This window comes from Corvus kubaryi, unplaced genomic scaffold (genome assembly GCF_017639235.1).
Source record: "Corvus kubaryi isolate FWS band 111438036 unplaced genomic scaffold, C.kubaryi_AGA036_p1.0 split3-131, whole genome shotgun sequence".
NCBI classification, from domain to species: domain Eukaryota; kingdom Metazoa; phylum Chordata; class Aves; order Passeriformes; family Corvidae; genus Corvus; species Corvus kubaryi.
Window position 1 is genome coordinate 7,323,918 of NW_024582083.1, and position 19,798 is coordinate 7,343,715.

General features: G+C 39.2%; 1 protein-coding gene across 15 annotated transcripts in view; it reads left to right on the plus strand.

The window, feature by feature from the left end:
• STOX2 (storkhead box 2) overlaps positions 1 to 19,798 on the plus strand; it is a 142,162-nt gene that overhangs the window by 106,791 nt on the left and 15,573 nt on the right. For 12 of the 15 annotated variants that reach the window (XM_042014973.1, XM_042014978.1, XM_042014975.1 and 9 more), the window contains one exon: positions 15,764 to 15,916. In XM_042014973.1, coding sequence (XP_041870907.1) covers positions 15,764 to 15,916 — 153 coding nt within the window. Of the gene's footprint in view, positions 1 to 8,844; positions 8,925 to 9,247; positions 9,382 to 15,763; positions 15,917 to 19,798 lie in introns of those variants that run through there. The other 3 variants (XM_042014981.1, XM_042014982.1, XM_042014985.1) reach the window with 2 other exon arrangements.

Consider the following 19,798-nt stretch of genomic DNA (forward strand, 5'->3'; position numbering starts at 1 on the left):
GCAGATGAGTTTAGCAGGATTATGCATGTACTACCAACCCCATTGATAAAACTTCTGGAAGTTGTATAAGCTAAATCAGGTTAAACAAAACACTTATTCCAGAATAAATGGGTATTTACATAGGTATAATTACACCAAGATAGTTCTGACAGTAAATTAGTCTTTTAGACCAAAGCCCTGAGGTCAGTTTCTGTCTTATCCCTGTTACACCGATGCTCTCCAAATTATGTTCTGAGCATGTACCAAACTGGATGCTGCATAACAAATCTATGTTGGAATAAGTCAGTTAAATGCAGTACCCAAAATGAAATACCACAGTTTAAAGCAAAACTTCACACGTATTATGCATAGACTTTGCAGACCATGCAGGATGCTGTTTGGGTAGCCTCACATTTTCAAGTTCTTGTGCATTACACCATCTTTGTATGAAACTAAATGTGCATGTGTGTTTGAAGAGCTGCTCATAAAGCAGCAGAACACTTCTAAAGACAGTGTTGGTGATGACATGCTTAACTGCTTTCACATGTTTTTGTTCAAACTGCCCAAACCATTAACATACTCCCTTAGTGATGTTACATGCATGTATTTGTATGCACACTACTAATTTACTCTCAACTTTCTTTACTGTCCTGTAAGCTCCTGCCCTTCCCCTAGCTTTGATCTTTCGTCATAACAACTTAGAAGCAGCCATTTGGAGAAGAAGCTAAAGGTTTGTTTTTAGCTATTCTGCCTGTTCCAGACACTGGGAGGGGAGGAGGGCTCTTTCCAAGGCGGTGTAGTAGTATGCAGGTACCCTCGGCAGGAGCCCGGTGCTCTGCTGGGGATGCTGCCTTTGCTGGGTCATTGGCACCTGGGCTTAGGCTTGGGGCTGCAGCCCAAGATATGTTTGTTCTTTTGGGCTTTTAATTGAGACTTTGAGTAGAGGCTTTCACTGAATCCTTTGTGTGGCAGGGGGTGAAGGTCAGCCCAGAAAACAAAACAAAAGCAAGCACCGAGTGGATGCAGAGCACATGCAGATCAGCTGTCACAAAACAACTGTCCTTTGTTCATTTCTTTCTTCACTGATACACGAAGCCATTCCCACTTGGCTTATTCCAGCAATTCTATAGACCCTAATTTTTTTCCCAGCCTTCCTACAGCTGGAGGTACTAATTTTATTTCTTACCATTTGGTTATTATTTCTGCTTCCATTTAGCCCTGCTAAGCATTGGGTTTCTTTTAACAAGACTACTTTCAGAAGTAACATCTCAGATGCTGCATTGTCTGCTTTAGGAATCAAACAAAAATCAGCTCTTTCCTCACATTTCCTTTTAACCTTTCCTGTGTTCTTTCTTTCTTATATTGTTTCTTGTTTTTCTCTCCTGTCTTCTTCTGCTACTAATTCAATCTTTATAGCCTAGGTTTTTGTTTAGGTAGCCTCTACATCAACTCTTTAAGACTAAAACTTGTAGCTAATCAAACAGGAAGAACAGCAGGGGTTTGAAAAAGTAAGCTTTCAGGGTTACTTGCATCCCCTGTAGATGTTTCTGGGGGCTCGTCTGTGCAGCGGTTCCAGCCTCACAGAGGGGGTGGCCAGGTGAGAGAGGGGCATGTACCATCCCCTTCACCATGTGCAATGCCTTGTTTACTGATAATCAGAAATGCTTTTGAAGCAGAGAGCCTTCTCAAGCTCTGGTTCTGACTTGAGACATTTTTTACCTGTCTAAGTAGGAGGTGCCCTCAGGCCCATAAGATCTGGGTGAGTTAAAGTACTGCCTGTGGAGGTTGCTTCGTGAAAGAATATGATGGTAACTATAAAGGCTTTTTTCTTACAGCCAGGCGTAAGGAATTACAACATGGTGACAAGATATAAGGAATGACTTATTTTGTTGTTTTAATGTGTGTTAAGAAAATAACTATCTTGCTATGACATTAAATGTAGTAATTTAGAGCTTGGGTTTGTAAATCCCCTATGCTTTGATCTCAACATTTTTGTATATATGATCTTTTCTCCCTGTGTCCTGTGGTTACTTGTGAAATCTGTTAAAGAAATTATCTTGATTCTCCTTTTGCTAACCTTTTGGTTTAGTTTAATTAAAGTTGAGATCATCAGCAACACCTGAGATCATCTCAGGAATCTAGCCTTGATATCCTAGTTTAGGTCTCTCTATACTGAATAAGAGGGCAGAGAGACAACTATTTTTATGTGCTCTCATCTTTCCGAAAACTGGGTCATTGCGACACTCAGGGAGCACAAGAACTCTTCCACGCTCTAGTGCTTTATAAATGCTTGGTGAAAGTCCAAAAGAAAAGTCTTGTCAAGCTCAGTTTAGTATACAGAGGAGAAAGAAGAAGGACGGCCCCTTCTGGGCCCTGGAAATGGTTAAAAGTCTTTTGTGCAGCAGGGATCAATACTAAATGTTTGGGGTTTAATAGCTATATTAAAAATCTGAAGGATGGAATGGATAATGAAGTGGTAACCCTGTCTGTCAGATCACAGTTGTTCAGGTTCATTAAGACTGCTGAGGAGGATTTCAGAAGGGACTAGCGACAGCTGAATGGAACAGCTGAGCAGTTCTGCAGAATAGTGACATCAGCACTGTAGTACAAAGCAGTGCAGTGAGCACTGACAAAATAGTGCTTAAATTTGTTAAGTTTATGTTTTTTTAGGAGCACGGTCTCTGCATGTTGCTGGAGTCAGTGGTGAATGCGTTAGATGAGTCAGGAGTGGTAATTAAAATTCTAAACTTATGACTCTAAATGAGATACGTAAGAAGTCATGCAAGAGAGGTGGTTCTGTGAAATTTGTAATTTTATCCTTTTGAATACTGTGTTTGGTTTTATGGCTCATGTACAGGGCAATTTTCAGATTCCTGAAATTTCACTTTAAAATGACAGAGCAGTAGGTAGAGAGGTGTTACTGTTTTAACATTAATAAAACATCTGTTGTAGGTTTTAGTTTACTGCTTCCTGTAAATAAGTGCTCAGTAAAATTCAAAAGTAAAAAATATGTGAAATGGACAGGAGGAAATATTTCATCCAGTGAGTTGTTTAATTGTGGGAACCCCTGGTTCTAGGTGCTGTCATTTATTTGGGGAGGTAGGTTTTCGTTGCTGCATTTGCTGACAGTCATACTCATTGGGATAAAAAATCAAAATATGCCAGTCCCTGAGGGTCTCAAAAGAACTGTTTCTGTCTGGAATAAGGGCATTTCCCTTTAAGGTGCAGTATACACTGGTGGCAATGTGTGCAGTTGGTTTTCCAATGCTTACTCTAAGATGCTTGACGAGCGTGAGGGAGGCAGCAGATTTGGTGAGCTGCTGAACTGTTGTGCCATGGCATTTCCTTTATTCCCATTCTCACAGCTAATCCCCACACAGGTGAGACCAAAGGATGGAATTTAAAAGAGTTTTGAACCACTGTGGGAAGCAGGGGTCATTGCATGTACCTCACGCAGGTAGAGCATAGGGGCAGAATATACTAATATAGCTTCTTCATGTATTGAGGTGCAAAATATTTAGATTTCACTTTGAAGTATACCTTCTTAAAGGTACTCCAGCCATATTGAAAACTCTGCTTTCTACCACAGGGAAAAAAATGACCCAGTAAACTCTCAACTGCTAAGTCTTTGGAGCATCTAACCTTTTCTTTTTAAAACCACTTTGGCACTAATTTAATTGATTCCATGCCTGGCCTTTTCATCAGTTCTCTCTTCTAGCCAGGAAAAACTGGGCTGTTAAAGGCTGCTGCAGTACCATGGGACTTGTGTTCAGTGTTGCAGGTTCTTATTTTAACCTGATGTTATCTGCCAGTCATCACTATTGGTTTGAAAAGCTGTAACCACTGCAGTACTCTCTTCAGGCTGAAAATCTTTTAATGGTTACAGTAGTCAATATAAATGAGAGAGAGTGCACTATGTCTTTGGGTTGTGTTGCTAATTATCACTTCACCTTTCAAGAATTTTATCTGCTGACTAGATTCTTGCTGAATGTTTGCTGCAGCATCTCCAGCCACACTGCAAATGTGTTCTGGCTAAATTGAAGAGGATAGTGAAGAATGTGTGGTTAAGACCTTCAAGAGCCGTGTTTTGTGCTTTCAGCAGTGTTTGAAAAGGAGTATTTTTCTCTGTGTTTTTACAATTTCCACCCTATAAGAAAACATCAAGGTTTATCATTGTTTGTTGGGTTTTGTTTCTTTTGTTTCTCATTTGCTTACTCTCTCTTGCCAAACCTCCTCTAGTGTCAGATTTTTTAAATGCGTCTATCTTTCCTTGCATTTGCTGTTTGCTGCTAGAGAACAGGCAGGTTTTGTTTTTGAGGGGGTGGGGTGTTGGTGTGGTTGATTACAATATAGCATTAACATTAGTCAAATTAATTTGATAGTAGCAGATTTCTATGAAAAAAACCCAAACCCAAACCCTCCTCCCTTCTCTTTTTGTGGTCCTAGCGACAAAATACAGAGAATTCTTCTGTGTGGTTTAAAATATCACATCCTTTACAGTGAGCTATAATTTAAAGAAGCCTCTTTTAGTAGTTGAATTCTAAAAAGACACAATTGTTTCACCTACTGGGCTTTTGAGGGAGGGAGTTGCGTTGGTTGCCTTGGTTCTCCCGGTTAAGACTTGATGGTTTCATTCATATGCTGTTTCCTGGGTGGTTGTGTTAGCAAGTGTGACACTGGGTAATGATTCTGTCCTGCATTAGGTAACACTTAGAGTACTGTTTGTTTTTCTTCTTAGGTTTTTGAGATTCTTTTTTAGAATGTGGTAAGAGGAGATGCTTAAAAATGGATAACAATTGAGAATAATTGGATGATCAAAGATCCTTAATCATATCCACAGAGTGAGATGTTAAAGATCATTATCTTGGGAGTCAAACCTAGGAATATTTGCTTCATACTTAGTTGCAGTCAGCATAAAAAGGATAACTGGAACTGCTTGCTCAGTTGTAGGGTGACAGCGAGCCACCACTAAAATGCAGCTGTGGGGAGAAAAACAGGTTATAAGGCAGGGTATTTCCACTAAAAGTAAGGGAATTCCAATTTCCTGGTAACTGATGCAGGTGGGAGGTTAGCTGGAACACTAGAATATGGTGCAGAATTCTGGTTGTTGCTTTTAAAAGAAAGTTACGTAAGCTAGAGTAAATGTAGAGGAGTCCTCTAACAGGATTAAAGGGACAGGAAGGGCAGACATACAAAAGAACACTAGAAGAGTGTGATTTTTTTTAAAGCCAATGGAAAGAGATCTGAAGGAGGAGAGGTGTGTTCTCTGCTAATACTTTGGGGTGTAAGCAGCAGGAAAAGAGAAAGGGTTTTAAACTCCTAGACAACATTAGAACAAAAACAGATGGGCATTACTCGTTGGGTTTTTTATGAACTTAATACCCTGATCGTGTTTCCTCTTGTGCTTTCTTAAAGAACCAGGAGATTTGTTCAGGTAAGTCAAGCGGAACTTATTAGCATACTGCAAGTAAGTTGTTATTAGTGGAGCACTAATATGTCAAAATTTTTAGTATTAAGAGATTTCCTAAAGAAACATAAGTGTAAGTTGGTATCTCTCTGATGTTCCTTAATCTGATTTCTTCTGAGGCCACAGGGTTTGTGGGCTGTGTTCCTAGTGTAGTTTCTGGGTGCTTCCTGCTTTGTGAAGTTGTTTCTTGTAGAGGTGGTCAATGATGACCAACACTGAAATTAGCTCAGTTGGTTGGAACATGGTTCCAGTAACACCAAAGTTGCAGGTTTGATTCCTGTATGGGCTATTTACTTGTGTTGGACTTGATGATCCTTGTGGGTCCCTTCCAACTCAGAATATTCTATGATCCTGTGGTAGATGACTATGGTCTCTGCAGCTACAGACTCCAGTTGCTGTGCACTGATGGCTGATTTTAGCCTCTGAAATTGGGAATCCACTGTAACTGGTACAGGAGAGACTGAAGACTCTTGATAACCTTCTTGGACTCTTTTGACCATGTTCTTTTTTAAGCTTTTTTGTTTTCTGTCATATGTGTGTGTGTGTGTGTGTCCCTGTTTTAGCATATTCCTTTCCTCCTCTTGAGTTTCCCTCTCAAGTGATGTGGAAAGAGCTGTGGCAAAGGAAAGGAATCCCAGGCCCTGACTCAGGAGGACTGAAGGATATATGCAAGCTAATGTAGAGTTTGACAAAGGAGTGTATGCAAAGAAAGAAAATGGGGTTTTTAGATCATCTGCTTGCTCCGTGTATGATGGAGATTGATCTCAGGTTATACTGTGTTTTGAGTACTGGTCTATTTGGATGCATGTGCATGCATGGGGTTATACAGAGAGAAGTCTATGGTGTGTTTGTACTGTACACTGTCAATAAAGCAGCTTTGTTTTAGCACCAACCTCTGTTGTGCTGTGGGGGGAGATGTGGGGTGGAGGAACAGAGTAGCTGCCCTGGTTGGGAAGTGCATACAGTGTTTTGGCTAGGCCTTCCTCCTGTGAGGCCATGCTGCTGTAACATCACTGATGATGGCAGCACTGGTTTGTCCATCAACTTCAGCTCTTCTAAACATTCTCATTTATATTTTCCCCAGTGCTGGTCTCTCACTTCTGCCCTCTGCCATGTTTGAGGTATCAGGTACTTCTTGCTGTTGTTAATACTGATGAAAGGACTGTGTAATGGTGCTGTAAATGGATGAATTTGAGTAAAGGCACGCCTAGGTGCATGTACACAAGATGTCTGTGCACCCTAGACACGTGCATGCTTGGTGCATTCCAGGTAGCCATAGGCATCACACATGCAAGAGGAATTGTCTCACTGAAAGAGCTTGCAGTTGTATCAGTCTGTTCAGAATAGGTGGGTTGGTCTTGTGCATATAGTATGGGTTCAAGTCCTAGAGAAATTTGTTAGAGAGAAAAGGTATTCAGAGTGCAGTATTACCTGTAGCTTTCTTCCGCCAGTGTTTTAACTTTGGTGTTAGTAGCAAGACTATGGCAGCAAGATCTTGTGCGTATGTGTGTAAACAGTGCTGCATGCACAAGCCCAGCTATTTAGCTTTGCATGAAGGTTGTCCAGTGCAAAGGGGAAGAAGACTGGAGCTGTTGTTTATACTTTCAGTAAGTGCTTGTTCTAATTCACTTCTAAGTTTTTCTTCATGGAGTGAGTCTTGCTTCTGTAAAGTGGGTGTGTACTTTGCGGACAAACATTTTCCAGGAACAATCCTAGGGGATCCAAACATTGTAAATGCCAAGCTGGATTCATTAGAGGTGTTGTGGCTGATCCTGCAGCTGCAGGGAAGGCAAGACTTCTGTAAAGATGAAGGAAGATTTCCTGGAAGGAGGCCTTTCAGGGAAAACAGAAATTGTTGACTGTGTGTATAGCAACCCCCCAGTTTTTAATGTTGAGATTATGGCTACTGTGTAACTACCAGTGTAGCAAAGCATCCCATTAACCTTACACTTGTACATTAATCTGCTGTATGGCTTTGCTGCATAACAACCTCCACAGACCTGTAACCACAAGTGATGTTTGTTAGTTGTATAACCCAGCTATTTACTTGTCTTCTTAAAACTCAAAGACCTTTTAGGCTTGGTTGGACTCTTTCACTGCCAGGGTTGTTGTAGGGCCAGGGCTTGCAGCATAGGGAGGTGGTGACTTGTATTTCGTTCAGTCCTCCTAAGCACCTGGTGTGTTCATTTTTGGGGGAACACCTAGGAGAACTGCCTGTTCCAGCATAGCACAGGTGAGCCCTAAAGTGCTGTGTTTCAAAATTTTATGGATTATGTGCCCTCTATGCTTCAATATGCGTATTTCAAAATGCTTGGAATGTAGGAACCTTTAAAGAAATGTTTTGTGGCAAGACTCCCTTTTCCTTTTTGCACCTCCATTTTGGCATGTTGGTGTGATTTTGATGATGAGGTCATGATTAAAGTAGGTTTTTCTCAGTAAAGGCAATTTTAAATGTTTCCTTCTTTTAAAAGAAAATCTCCAAACAACTGAAAATGTTCCTATGGAACAACAGCATCTGTCTCTCATCTCACACATTATTCCTATTTCTTCTGTGTTTCCTTGATGCTATAGCTTAGCATATCCTCACCAAGCCAAGGAAAACCTAGCACTGGGAATGAGATCCTGACACAGTGACCTCGTTCTGAGCATTACCTTCTTTGTCAGTGGTAGCAGAAGCTGAAGCAGCTCTGCTGGCCCTCAGCACCTGGAGCAGTTTGACATTTTCTGTCTGGCATGGTTTCAGGGATCACTTTGTTTTAAGCCCAAATGGTGAATGGGATAATGAGAAATAAGCTTACAAGAACTTGTCCACTGCTTCTAATTTTTTGATAAACAGTTTGCAGCAGCACAACTTTGATCTAGTGTACAGCAGAGCTGCTTGTTACATTTAGATCTGCAGCATTCTTCAGGACTGACAAAGGAGAGTAAATCTTTCGTTTTAATCAATAGACCTAAAACTGGTAACTGTCATGATAAATAGTGAATAGTTTAAGAAAATACTGATCTGTGTAAGTGTCTTTGTGCCCACAAATGTCTGTGCATTTATGTTTCTGTGTATAGGGGGAGTTGTGCATTACATCAAGAAGATATGTTAGGGGTGATTTTTTTTTTTATCTTGACGAGAGGGTTAAAGTTTTAGCTTGTCTTTGCTAATGCATGTAAATAGCTTTCTTGTCCACTTAATGAGAAGGCTGGCTTGTTATCCTGCACAATGCAGCTGGCCACTGTTCCAGAAGCATAGGCACTTCATTTCAAAGACAAAGAAGCCAGCGCAGACACGGAGAAACCTGGAACATTGCGCTGTGGATTTTTTCAGAGCGATGACTCATTTCAGTTCACAAAGGATTCTGGGCAGGGTAGTGAGAAGTCAGGTTGGCTGATCCATTCCTATGACTTCACTTTGCAGAGAGCCAGGGAGAAGAGGAGTGACACTGCAGAATCCTGAGGCACTGCAGTGGAGAGGTGCTTTGCAAAGACTGTGAGTGCCTTCGGAACAGGGGGTGGTATCAGAATGTGATTTCAGCCATTCCATGGAAACCGGGCAAAGAGAGAGATGTTTTCAAAACACTGTGTGGGAGTTATATTTGTAGTCCCTTTTAGATTCTTCTCCACCTCCTCTGTAATTTCTTAACCATTTATTTCTCATGCTTATGTGAGAATTGTGTGAAATAGTGTTCCTTTCAGTGGACCTGCATAGATAACTGCATTTTTTTTTCTTCAGTGTGTCCCTATTTCCTGATTTAAGAGGTGGGTGTTCAGTATATTCCTGCCTAAAAGCCTGCTTTGTTTTTCTTCTTTCAGGTCCTGTGGCACTGACCTGTGCTGCATTCAGCCACCTTCCACAGTGGTATAAAGCCCCAGTATGCACATTGTTGTTACATCACAGCTTCTCTGGATACTGTACTGGAGCATGGAACCAGACCATAGGGGTTCAGGTAAGTCCCCCTTTTTTAACATATTGTGTGCCAGGAATATAGACATGGACATTTATTAAAAAATGCATTTGAAAAGTACTGTTTGGGGAAACACATTCTAAAGCACACAATATATTAAAAAAACACAGTCGTCCCCGGCCTGGCCCCCTCCCCCCCCCCCTTCCCAGGATAAGCAATGCTACAGAAATCTCCTCAACTGAATCCTCTGGGAAAGTTCCATGCTCCAGCAGAAACTTTTTATGATCATAGTTGTAACACGTGCTGGGATATCACTTTGGATCAGGAGGCAGCTGGCCACAGGACATGAACAAAGAAAAGGAAAATTAAATCACAGGAATGAATGCGTGTAAGACGAGTCTGCTGACTGTGGGTAATTTAGCACCTGTTTCTGAAAGTTAGTGCCACTTGGTGAACCTGAAGATCATGATTGTAGCTGTGTCTGAATGATTAAAAAGATCAATTTACATAGTTGAAGTTAATAACTAACAAGGAACTAGAACTTTGTTTAAGTTTGTTATATTGGTTATACTAAGTTTGGCGTGTTTTCTTTAGGCTGTATAGATTGGAGTGGTTGCTTTCTTGGAAGTGTTCATTCTTTATTTTGGTGGGTGTGCATTTCAGAGATGCCGAAGGAACTTGCTGGTTAGTGAATGAATGTGTTACTGCATTTGTTGAGCCTTTGTTTAAGCTGTTCTTAAACAGGAATAAATGGAAAAATCTTTATTGTATTTTTTCATTGTTATTATCAGTCCTCTGATATGTGTAGCTGTCCAGTAAACACAGCCTGCAGCTTATTTCATAAAATACTCCAGGAATTGTAGCTTAAAAGGAGGATTTAGGGTATGTCTGGAAACAGCACAAGCAACATTTCTTCTAATTTTCTTTGTTTCCAGTTTTGCCAGTGAAATGTGATCTTTTCTGTGTTAGCATGCTAGTGCAGATTCAAGGTATTTCATGGTAATCTGGTTAATACCAAAGAAATCTACATATACTTCCTTTTCCCTCCTGTTGTTCAATCAAATGGGAACATCTAGCTTAAAATGGCAATTATATGTCCGTGTCGCGAATTCGCATCAGAATAGGTTTGCTACATCTATGTAAGAATTCTTTAATTAGCATAATTCAGTCAAGATGGGGTTTGGGGCAAAAAGGGGTGATTGTGCAACCCAGGCCAGACATCTTAACTTCTTCAGCATCTGTCCCTTCATGAAGTAAATCTGAAAGTGTACTTTTTCTAGAAGAGACTTTTTGCTTACAGTATTCTTGGGAAAAAAATGATAATATTCTAGGCCCTCTTTTGTCCATTACAAGTAGTTTTGTTTGAAAATGACCTTTCTGTAGTTCTTCCCAGGGTGAAATCATAGACAAGTGTTGATCAGAACAGGCTGTTGGCAAGAAAATTTTTGTGGGGGATTTCTGTTGCAACCACCACTATTATCATGAGATGCCATGAAGTTATGGTACTCTAGCTCGATGTTTTCTGATTAATAATGTAGTTCTGTAAGCACCAAAAATAGTGAAGTCATTTCCCTTGACAAGTTTTTTTTGACTGGATTCTGTCCTGTCTAGTGGGAGGTGACTATGCCTGAAGCTCTGTACAGATGTAACATGTAGCATACCCTTGTTTTAGAATCACTCTTGTCTGGTGAGGCTCTATCTCCCTGACACATGCAAACACACAGGTTGTGATTGTTCAAGCCTCATTTTCTGTGGAAACCAGGCTAAAAGATATGTTTAAAGGTTATCTTGAGCCGTAAGAAACAAAAGATTAAAAAGGTGTTGAGAGTCTGAAGAAGTGAAACTAGGCTTTGACTTCCTGTACTTTACAGGACACAGAGTGTGCATCAGAGGGTCTCCTCCCTATTTCAGAGAAATAGGGTGTATAAATTCTAATATAGTGTGATTTTTGCACTGTAATTTCTTTAATTCATTCACAATGGTTGTACTGAATTGGTTCCATTTGCAAGTCAAGAGGTGATTTTTCAAGTAATCTTTATGCAGAGTTCACGAGACAAAGAGTTTGACTACTAGGTAACTTCTTTCCAGCAGTAGAATCACTAATAAAAATTCTGTCATCAGTGTGTAGTTGATAGTTTAATTGCTGATACATGGTACAGAATGTAGTCTGCCTCATTTTCTCCCCACATGGTGACACCCGGACCTTCAGAGAACAGACACACTGATACACTAGCACAGGGAAAGTTCCGGCTGGTATGGGCTCAGGATGTGGGAATTTTCGTTCCCAGCTATGTTAGACCATTAATTTCTCATCTATGTGTTAAGGATAGTTATGGTTCCCAGTTTTTCAGAATGTTTGAAAACCACTGAAGAAAAGTGCTATGTAAGAGCTAAGTGTTTATTTTATGTGCTACATAATCTTTTAATTTCTTCATAATCTTTTTAATTTCTAAGTAATAAAAATAATTTTTCCCCCCAGGCTAGCGATACAAATCCCCAAGACATAAATTAGTACAATTCCCATTCACTGTTTCTTATGTGCTTAGACAGTCTTTAAAATTGAGTGTCACTTAATACAAGAAATCTAGAAAACTTTTTAAAAAAAATTTATTTAGAGAGAAGTTTGGAAAGACATTGCAGAAACAGAGCTAGAGCTATATATGTACGTATATATCTTATATTTAAACAAAACATGCAGTCAGCTGGTGAAAACTGCTCTCTGAGCTCCAGTTTTCATTTAATTGGGAACACAAACATCTGAAAGTCGAGGCTACCAATTTGATTTCAAAAGAAAGCTGCTTGAGACAAGCATCAGTCAGAGCTAACAGGAGCCATATGCTAGATGTTTTGTGTAAGTGATGTGGTCTTCAAAAAATTAGGAAAAGCATATTTGCTTTTTTTTTTAAGCAGATCTTTCCTAAAGAAGTTGTAGTAAACCTTCTGTTCAACAGCCTAGCAGTATTTATGTGCGTAATTGATGTTAATATATTATATTATAGATGCAAGATATTTGCTGTTATTGTGCATCAAAGGAGTTTGTTGACTTTACTATAACCACAGAGTGCGTGTAATTTCCCGGAGCCACAGGACAGTCAAGATAAAATCTGGCAAATCAGAACTTCCCTGAGTGAGGGGAGTTTGGCTTTCTATCACTAGATCTGCTCAAAATGTGTGCTAGCCTTTTTAAACAAGAGCTAGTAACTATCTCTAGCAGACAGTTATGAACAACAAACTATGGAGATTATTCTGTCACAACAGAGGTGAAACGACAGTTTTCTTGTCATTGTGAAGAAGGCTGAAAAGCACTCAGTGGAAAAGAATAAGGCTTAACTCACGATACTCCCTTATGAACCAGAAAGGCCCTCACATAAACCAATATTTGTTGAACATTTCTATTTCATTTAAAGCCATTTAAATTATGATTTTATGGGCAATTATAGTCATCTTTATAGTTAATTAAATGGTTGTCAAGCTCCCAAATATTTGTAAGCAGGATGTGTGTTACCCTGGTATACTAACTATAACGTGCTGTGCTAGAAATTGTGTTAACATTAAGGAACCAATACTGAATGTTTTGTGTTGAGGAATTAATGTGAAGTATAGTTAGTATTTCAGTGGAAATTCCTGGCTTCTTCCTGGTGACAAGAGTCCTGCTGGCAGGAGGTCAAATTCAGTGCAGACTGAATGTTTTCTGCTAACTAACCTAGAAAGCAATTCCATGCTGAAGGCCTACTTTAAAAGGAAGAACTGTGCAATGTTACTAAAATCAAGCAAAGTTTATTATTTCTTAGTTTGAACTTAGCCAGTTTTAAGTTAACAGGTCCTGACTGGAAGTGATCTCAGAGGTGGATCTCTGCAGGCTCTTGGCAGTCAGAGGAGAGGGATGGGCTGCTCCTGGGCAGGAGCAGAGCAATTGGTTTCTGAGTTCTTGTCCAAGCATCCCTCTGGGGGCAGCTACAAGGCTGCAGAGCAAAGCTTCAGGTATAAAATTCCTTGAGTGGCTTTCCCACTTCAGGAATCTGATTATGGTATTAAGGCCCATTCTTTACATCCTAAGTATAGTTCTGGTTAGCTGTGAATGGATCATTCCCATGCAAGGGTGAGAGAGAGGTCTTCCTCCCACTCTCCCATCCTGGCACGTGTATAGCTGGCAGTGAGAGTGCATGGCTGGGAGCAGGCACAGGGATACTCCTGCCAGGCTGCTTAGGTTTAAGAAATTGCCAGGTCTTTGGTGATAAACAGTTAAGGGGTTGCTGCCCTTTACCTGGATGTCCTTAAAGCTACTCTATTCCAGGCAAAACCAGGACACCAGAGAGCCTGTTTCAGTGCCCAATGAACCTGATAAGATTAAACCTCAGCTGTGGCCAATATATGCCAATCTGTCTGACATTGCACTGAACTCAGTTTAGTAGTTCTCACAATGATACCCATGACACATAATCTTTGTGTTAAAGACAGTAATTTCTTAAATTGCTTAGCTAAATCTGCATAATTCTTACTGTAATTCTGATGCTTCTTAGACATGAAATTAATCATTAAAGAAACTGATCCCCTGTACAAAGTGCATGGTGACTGGTGATCAAAGTTGGTAAACTTACGTGTCTGGCTGATTACAAAGATTTGTCTATGAACAAGTTTAAACTGACAGCAGATATAATTATTAGTAAACATTACGGGTTAGTGACGTTCTTTATCCATACTCAAATGATGAGGGAACAAATGGTGTTTGCTCCCAAGTCATATGGAAGCATATCTCTAAACTTTCCCTGTAAGCTGTGTGTCATCTTCTTTGCCGTTGTCTGTAATGCACATGGCAGGAACTTTTAGGTGTATTTGAATAAAAAATGTCCAGAGAATGTTATATTTCAAGGTCATAATTCTGTGGCGAGATAAGAATGAGGAGGGTCTTGGGCTTCACTGTGTTGCAGCTTGAAGAATGCTGCCGTGCTGGGAAGGGAATGCAGCATTGATCTGGTCAGGCCTGGTTAAGCAAAAGCAATCAGGAGATAGCACAGCACAAATGTGTAGTTTTAAATCATTCTTGTGTCTTGGGTAACATCTATCACTGTTGTACAACAGATTGTAGAGCTTGTGATTGAAAAATTGCTCATAAGTCTCACTGAGACAGCTATGCAGTTTACTACTCCTACCAATTTTTTCCCCCTGAAGAGCTGAGTATAATGCTAGAGTAAATGCATTTTGATAATCAATTTTAGAAGCTGCTGCTCTTGTTTAGTAGACATAATAGGAATATAGAATTAATAGGGCAAATATTAGATCTTCTGAATTGAGAATGAAAATTTGGATTTGAATTAATTTCTAGTAATTTGATTCATGATTTGATCACAAGGTGTTGCTCTGTGACAGCAGAAATAGCATGATTTTCCTGAAATTTCAAAGCCGTTTAGGTAGAACTTAATCCCTGGCTATTGACTGACCTGTGGCCAGAATAGGATTCATGGTCAAGCACCCGTTGTTCTGTCTGTTACGCTTTCTACTCCTTTTCTACTGGCAAGGAAATTCTTTTAGCCTGTTGCTTTCCTCTCTTTGAGATCATTGGGGAGCTGTTACCACTTCAAGAAGAGTTACAGAGCAGAATCAGAGATTTATGTACTTGGATAAAGTATGTTAAAATGCTCTTGTATATGTGTAGTCATGCTAGTATTATAATTTTGTAGTTTCTCCTATAACTTTAAGATCTTTTAATGATTTTTTTTAAACTATAGATTAATAAATAGTTTGTAAGACAACATGAGAAAAGTTACAACAAACTTAATTTTCAGGCCATCCTGAAACCATCAAAACTTCTCTTCTAAAAAGTATGTAGTTTGTACAAAGACATTTGGCATGTAGATCCAGGAGAGGTTTATTCAGGGTATCAGTCTTAAGGTGTTTGGATGCTTTTGCATCTCTCAAGGAGTGTTCTGTGCTTTATCAGCTGAGTGAAAATGTTATTCTTTAAGTTAGCAACATTTTTTCTGATCTTTATTACTATTAATAAAAAATACTATATCAAATTGAAATGGTGGGTGATCTATACTTTGAAAGGGGAGTGAAACCTCCCCTTTTATGTCCAGAGAAATATGTGGGACTATTTTGTTTGTGCAGTTACCTAGTACAAAGTTAAGCAGGAGGTTTTGCAACCATGAGTCCTAATTTATTGTCATTTTTCTAAGTCTGTCTGTTGTACCCTTTGAGAAACTATGTCTGCATAGTGTATATCTCCCATTTTCCAAAGTTCTCGGTGTCTCTTAAGTTTTGAAATAAGCTGTTGGATGGTTCTCCATTTTAAGAGTTTTATCCCCAGCTCAGTTCAAAAACGAGAGATCTCTGTGAATTTTCACCAGCTGTATCTCTACATCCTTGTTCTTTGAGCAGATTTTTAAACAAAACGCTTCATTGCACATCTTTTGTCTTTTTACAGGTGATGTATCACCCATCAGCATGTCTCCCATCACTCAGTCACAGTTTATTCCACTTGGGGAAATCCTTTGCCTGGCCATCTCAGCAATGAACTCTGCCCGAAAACAAGTCACACAAGAAGCACTAATGGAGCACCTAACCACCTGCTTCCCAGGTAACCAGTCATTAATAAATCATTGGTCAGATGAGCACATGTCTGCAGAAGGGCAGTTAAAGAATCCTCAGTACCTTCTGGATGGGAATATTGACAAATCCTGACATTCTAACCAAAAGTAAAAGGAGACATTAGGGTTCTAATCTTTATTCTTAAACATACGGAGAATTGAGTTCTCTTTGATAAGACCATTCATGTGAAATGCATTTTGCAGGGCAAATTCCTGACTTTATGTAAGTAATAAAAACTACTTGGAGTACTAAACAACAAAATATTGGCTATTTCCTTTTTTCAGACAGTATCAGAATAAGCTTGTTTGTGATTTTTCTCACAAAATAACCTTTTTTATCATCATAGCCAAAGGAGTACAGGGCTTCTTTAGTAGCTGTGGAGAACAAAGCATGATCTGTCATAGCCAGAGCAAATTCATTTTGACTTGTGGCTTTCAAGCCCCTTGTAGCTAACTCATAAGAGTCCTGTTGACATCATTCAACCAGTCCAAGTGTCATTGTCCAATCTCCAAAGAGGTAACCCCATGGAGGTCTCTGTAGAGACCTCCCTCTCAAAGACCAGGCTTCCCACACAGCTGCGTGTCTTCCTTCACCTAGGACAGACTCTCAATGTGTGGTCTGATGCAAGTAGTAGAGTCCAGTGACAGTGATGTGCCTGCCTCAGGGGGAGGTTGTATTTAAAGTGAAAGGGCTGTGTAAGCCTACTTTCCAGGAGTTCTCAGATCCTTCTTGGACACAGTTCTGGCTTTTGCTCCTGAATTGCCCTTGTTTGAAAAACAACAACAAAAAAGACAACTCTCTCCATCACTAAACTGAGCGCTTTGGAGAGCTGTAGATACACTTGCTGTGTTCACAAATGCTGGTGTACTGTTCAGAATTCTCATCTGATATTCTTGTCAGCATTTGATAATATTTCTCAAATGGTAAATAGAAAATGTCTTGGATTAAAGATACTGAAACGTCACAAGAAGGGAATCCTGTAACAAGAATGTACTCTTGAATATGCTGCTTCTGTACTGGCCATCTGTATCTGGAGTGGGTGAATCATGCAAAAGGCATCTTGTAGAGACATTTTACATTGAGGCGCTAAAGCATTGGGCAGAGGTTTACTGCTCAAGAGAGCAGAACTTTTTCATTTGTGCTTTGTTTGATCCTGGGCAAGATGTTTACGTGTTCTGCATCTGAGTTTACAGTTCTCTAAAGTAGTTGAGAAATTTCTCCATTGTACCTATTTTATAGCTGTAAAAAGCTAATTAAACATGCTTCAGTACGAAAACTACTGATGCATCTGTCTCATCTAGGCAGTCTAACCACAGCCATGTTTTGATGTCTGGAATTTTTTTGCTTACATTTCAGAGCAAGAGTTACTTAAACCCTTGAAATTTACATGTCTTTTGCTATAACTGGTACTAAGATCTGAGAATTTAAAATATAATTCTCAATTGAGAGCTGTGTTTGGAATAAACAATTCTGTCTGACATTTAATAATCGCACTTTGAAAAATATACTGCAAGCATATTTTGTAAATACTGTTTTTCTCTCCCTATTTGTAGTTTTGTTTATCAGGCTGATTTTGATAATAGTGGTAAAAATTGTAAGGGTTAGAATGCAAAGAAGGCGAAGTTCACAATTGTAATTCTTTTAATTCATTTTGATGACTTTTTTCCAAGTTATCTTTTCTATGTGTGCTGTGTACTAGAAGAATTTCATAGATTGCAAGTATTTTTTCATTTATTCTATCAATATTTTTATATAAACATTGTTGCATGGTGGAAATGATAATTTATTAGTGACATCCCTTGAGTTTCCTGGGAGCATGATTATCAGTTCACTTGGTGTGTTGTGCAGTTCTTGTTAGACAGAACCAAACATGAAAAATAATTCAACTGGCTGGATTATTTTGTAGACATTGCTCAGACAAAGCCTGAGGCAAGTTAGCACATAGTCTCTTGCTGCCTTTTTTTTTTCCCACTAGCCATTAACATGTGAATTTCTCAAGTCTGAGATTTAAAAAAATAAAACCTGAGAGCCTCACTTCCTAAAATGTAGAGAAAGTTATTTGAAGGGAAAAAAAATCCACCCTTTGTTGACCAATTTTTCCCCTTCTCTAGAGAAATGCCTTTCTCTCCCAGCCATGACATGTTTAACATAGTAAGCATACATGTTTTCTCAGTGTATGAGGATTATCCAAAATTTTTCTCCTTTCCAATAAACAGAAATTCTTGTGCTGACACTTCTCATTTTTCTGCCCAAATCCCTCTAATAAATCAGCTGTAGCTTTTCGAGGCCTTGTATTCTTTGTGGCTATTGAAAAATATCTGATGTCCTCTCATATTCTGATAGTTTATTTTTCCTAACTAGGTGCTCATGCTCTGAGGGAGAGAAGAGCGTTACCACTGTAGATGTGTCTGTTATTATCACGTAACCTCTCTGTGTCTCTTCCTGTAGCAGCACTTGTCTGCGTGTGTTGTTTGTGCTCTAATGAACAGATGCTTCACCACGTTTCATGATGTAGATAAATTTCCTACAACCCCAGTTGCTATTCTCAGAAGTGCCTAAGAATAATAAGCATTTTCCTCAGTGCAGGGTCTTACAGTTGCCATCTAGCCCTCTAGTTTGCTGAGCCATTGTGCAGGCATAAATCTGGGCCATGGCTCTATCTGAAATAAGGTATGCTAATTATTTATAACATCACATAGCAACCACTCCACATCTTTAACTAGTATTTCATGAGCCAATCAGAGTATTTCTTTTATCCCTTGTTAAGCCTTAGCATCGGCTCAGGAGAAAATCATTTTAGCAGATTTAACACCATTTAAGTACTACTTCAGATGTATTTTTCATGAATTTATTTTATTCAAAAAGTTTGTAATGATAATGCAGATCTTATTTGTGGTTTTTGTTATTTTTCGGGTTTTTAAAAAAGCAAGAGGGGCTGCTCCTGCACATGCTTCCATTATTCTAACTTAGAATTAAACAATAAGATGTTTGTACAGCCCTACTTTGTAATTTATTGACCATGGTTTAAATCCCATACATTAAATGTAAATCTTTGAAATCCAGTATAAGGAGCTAAGAATGTAACCCCTGTTCTGTGTTTGGCAACCAGACCCTCTTATCTGTATGAAAACATCAAGCCTTAGTATGTGCTGCCTTTAGTAAGGATGTTTGTCTTTTTTTTTTCCTCCCCAATTTTGTCCACATATATGTTTAGATAATTTTATGACGTTCAAAATTTCAGTGTAGAAAATACTTGTGTATTGGACTAGGTTGCTTTTGAAGCAAGCAGTTTTCTGCAAGCTGGCAAATTCCTCCAACAATCACCTTTATAACTTGACTCTTTAAATATATGAAATATATGTGTAGCACTTAAAAGAAGTGTCTTACATTAACTGAGTTCACTCTAGGTCAGTGTTCTTTGTGAGCAGCAAACAAGACATAATCTTCTGTCTGGAAGCTCAGTGGATGGCATAGTAGACTCTCTTGAGATACAGAAAATGTACATGTCTGATGATTCAGTGTCCAGACAGTTTCTGCTTTTGAATTATTAAACCACTACATAATCTTAAATAACACCACTGCTGTCATGCAATATTTTATGTGCTGGAGTATCTAAGCTACTGGGGATTTCTCCTTTGTTCCTATTTCATGGAGGAAGGGAGACCATAAGGAGAGTTCTGAATGCAAGGGGATAGGTTGTGTATAGACATTATGTGGGCAGATTATTTTAAAGAGGAAAGTCTTGAGAAAGCCAAGAAATCTGTATTCACTCTATATCCCACTGTTCTTTTTTTAATGTCATTGCTCCTGTCTGCCATGCAGGAAAGCCTAAGCTGACTTTGGGTCTGTTTCTGCTTTTGTAAGTACCTAA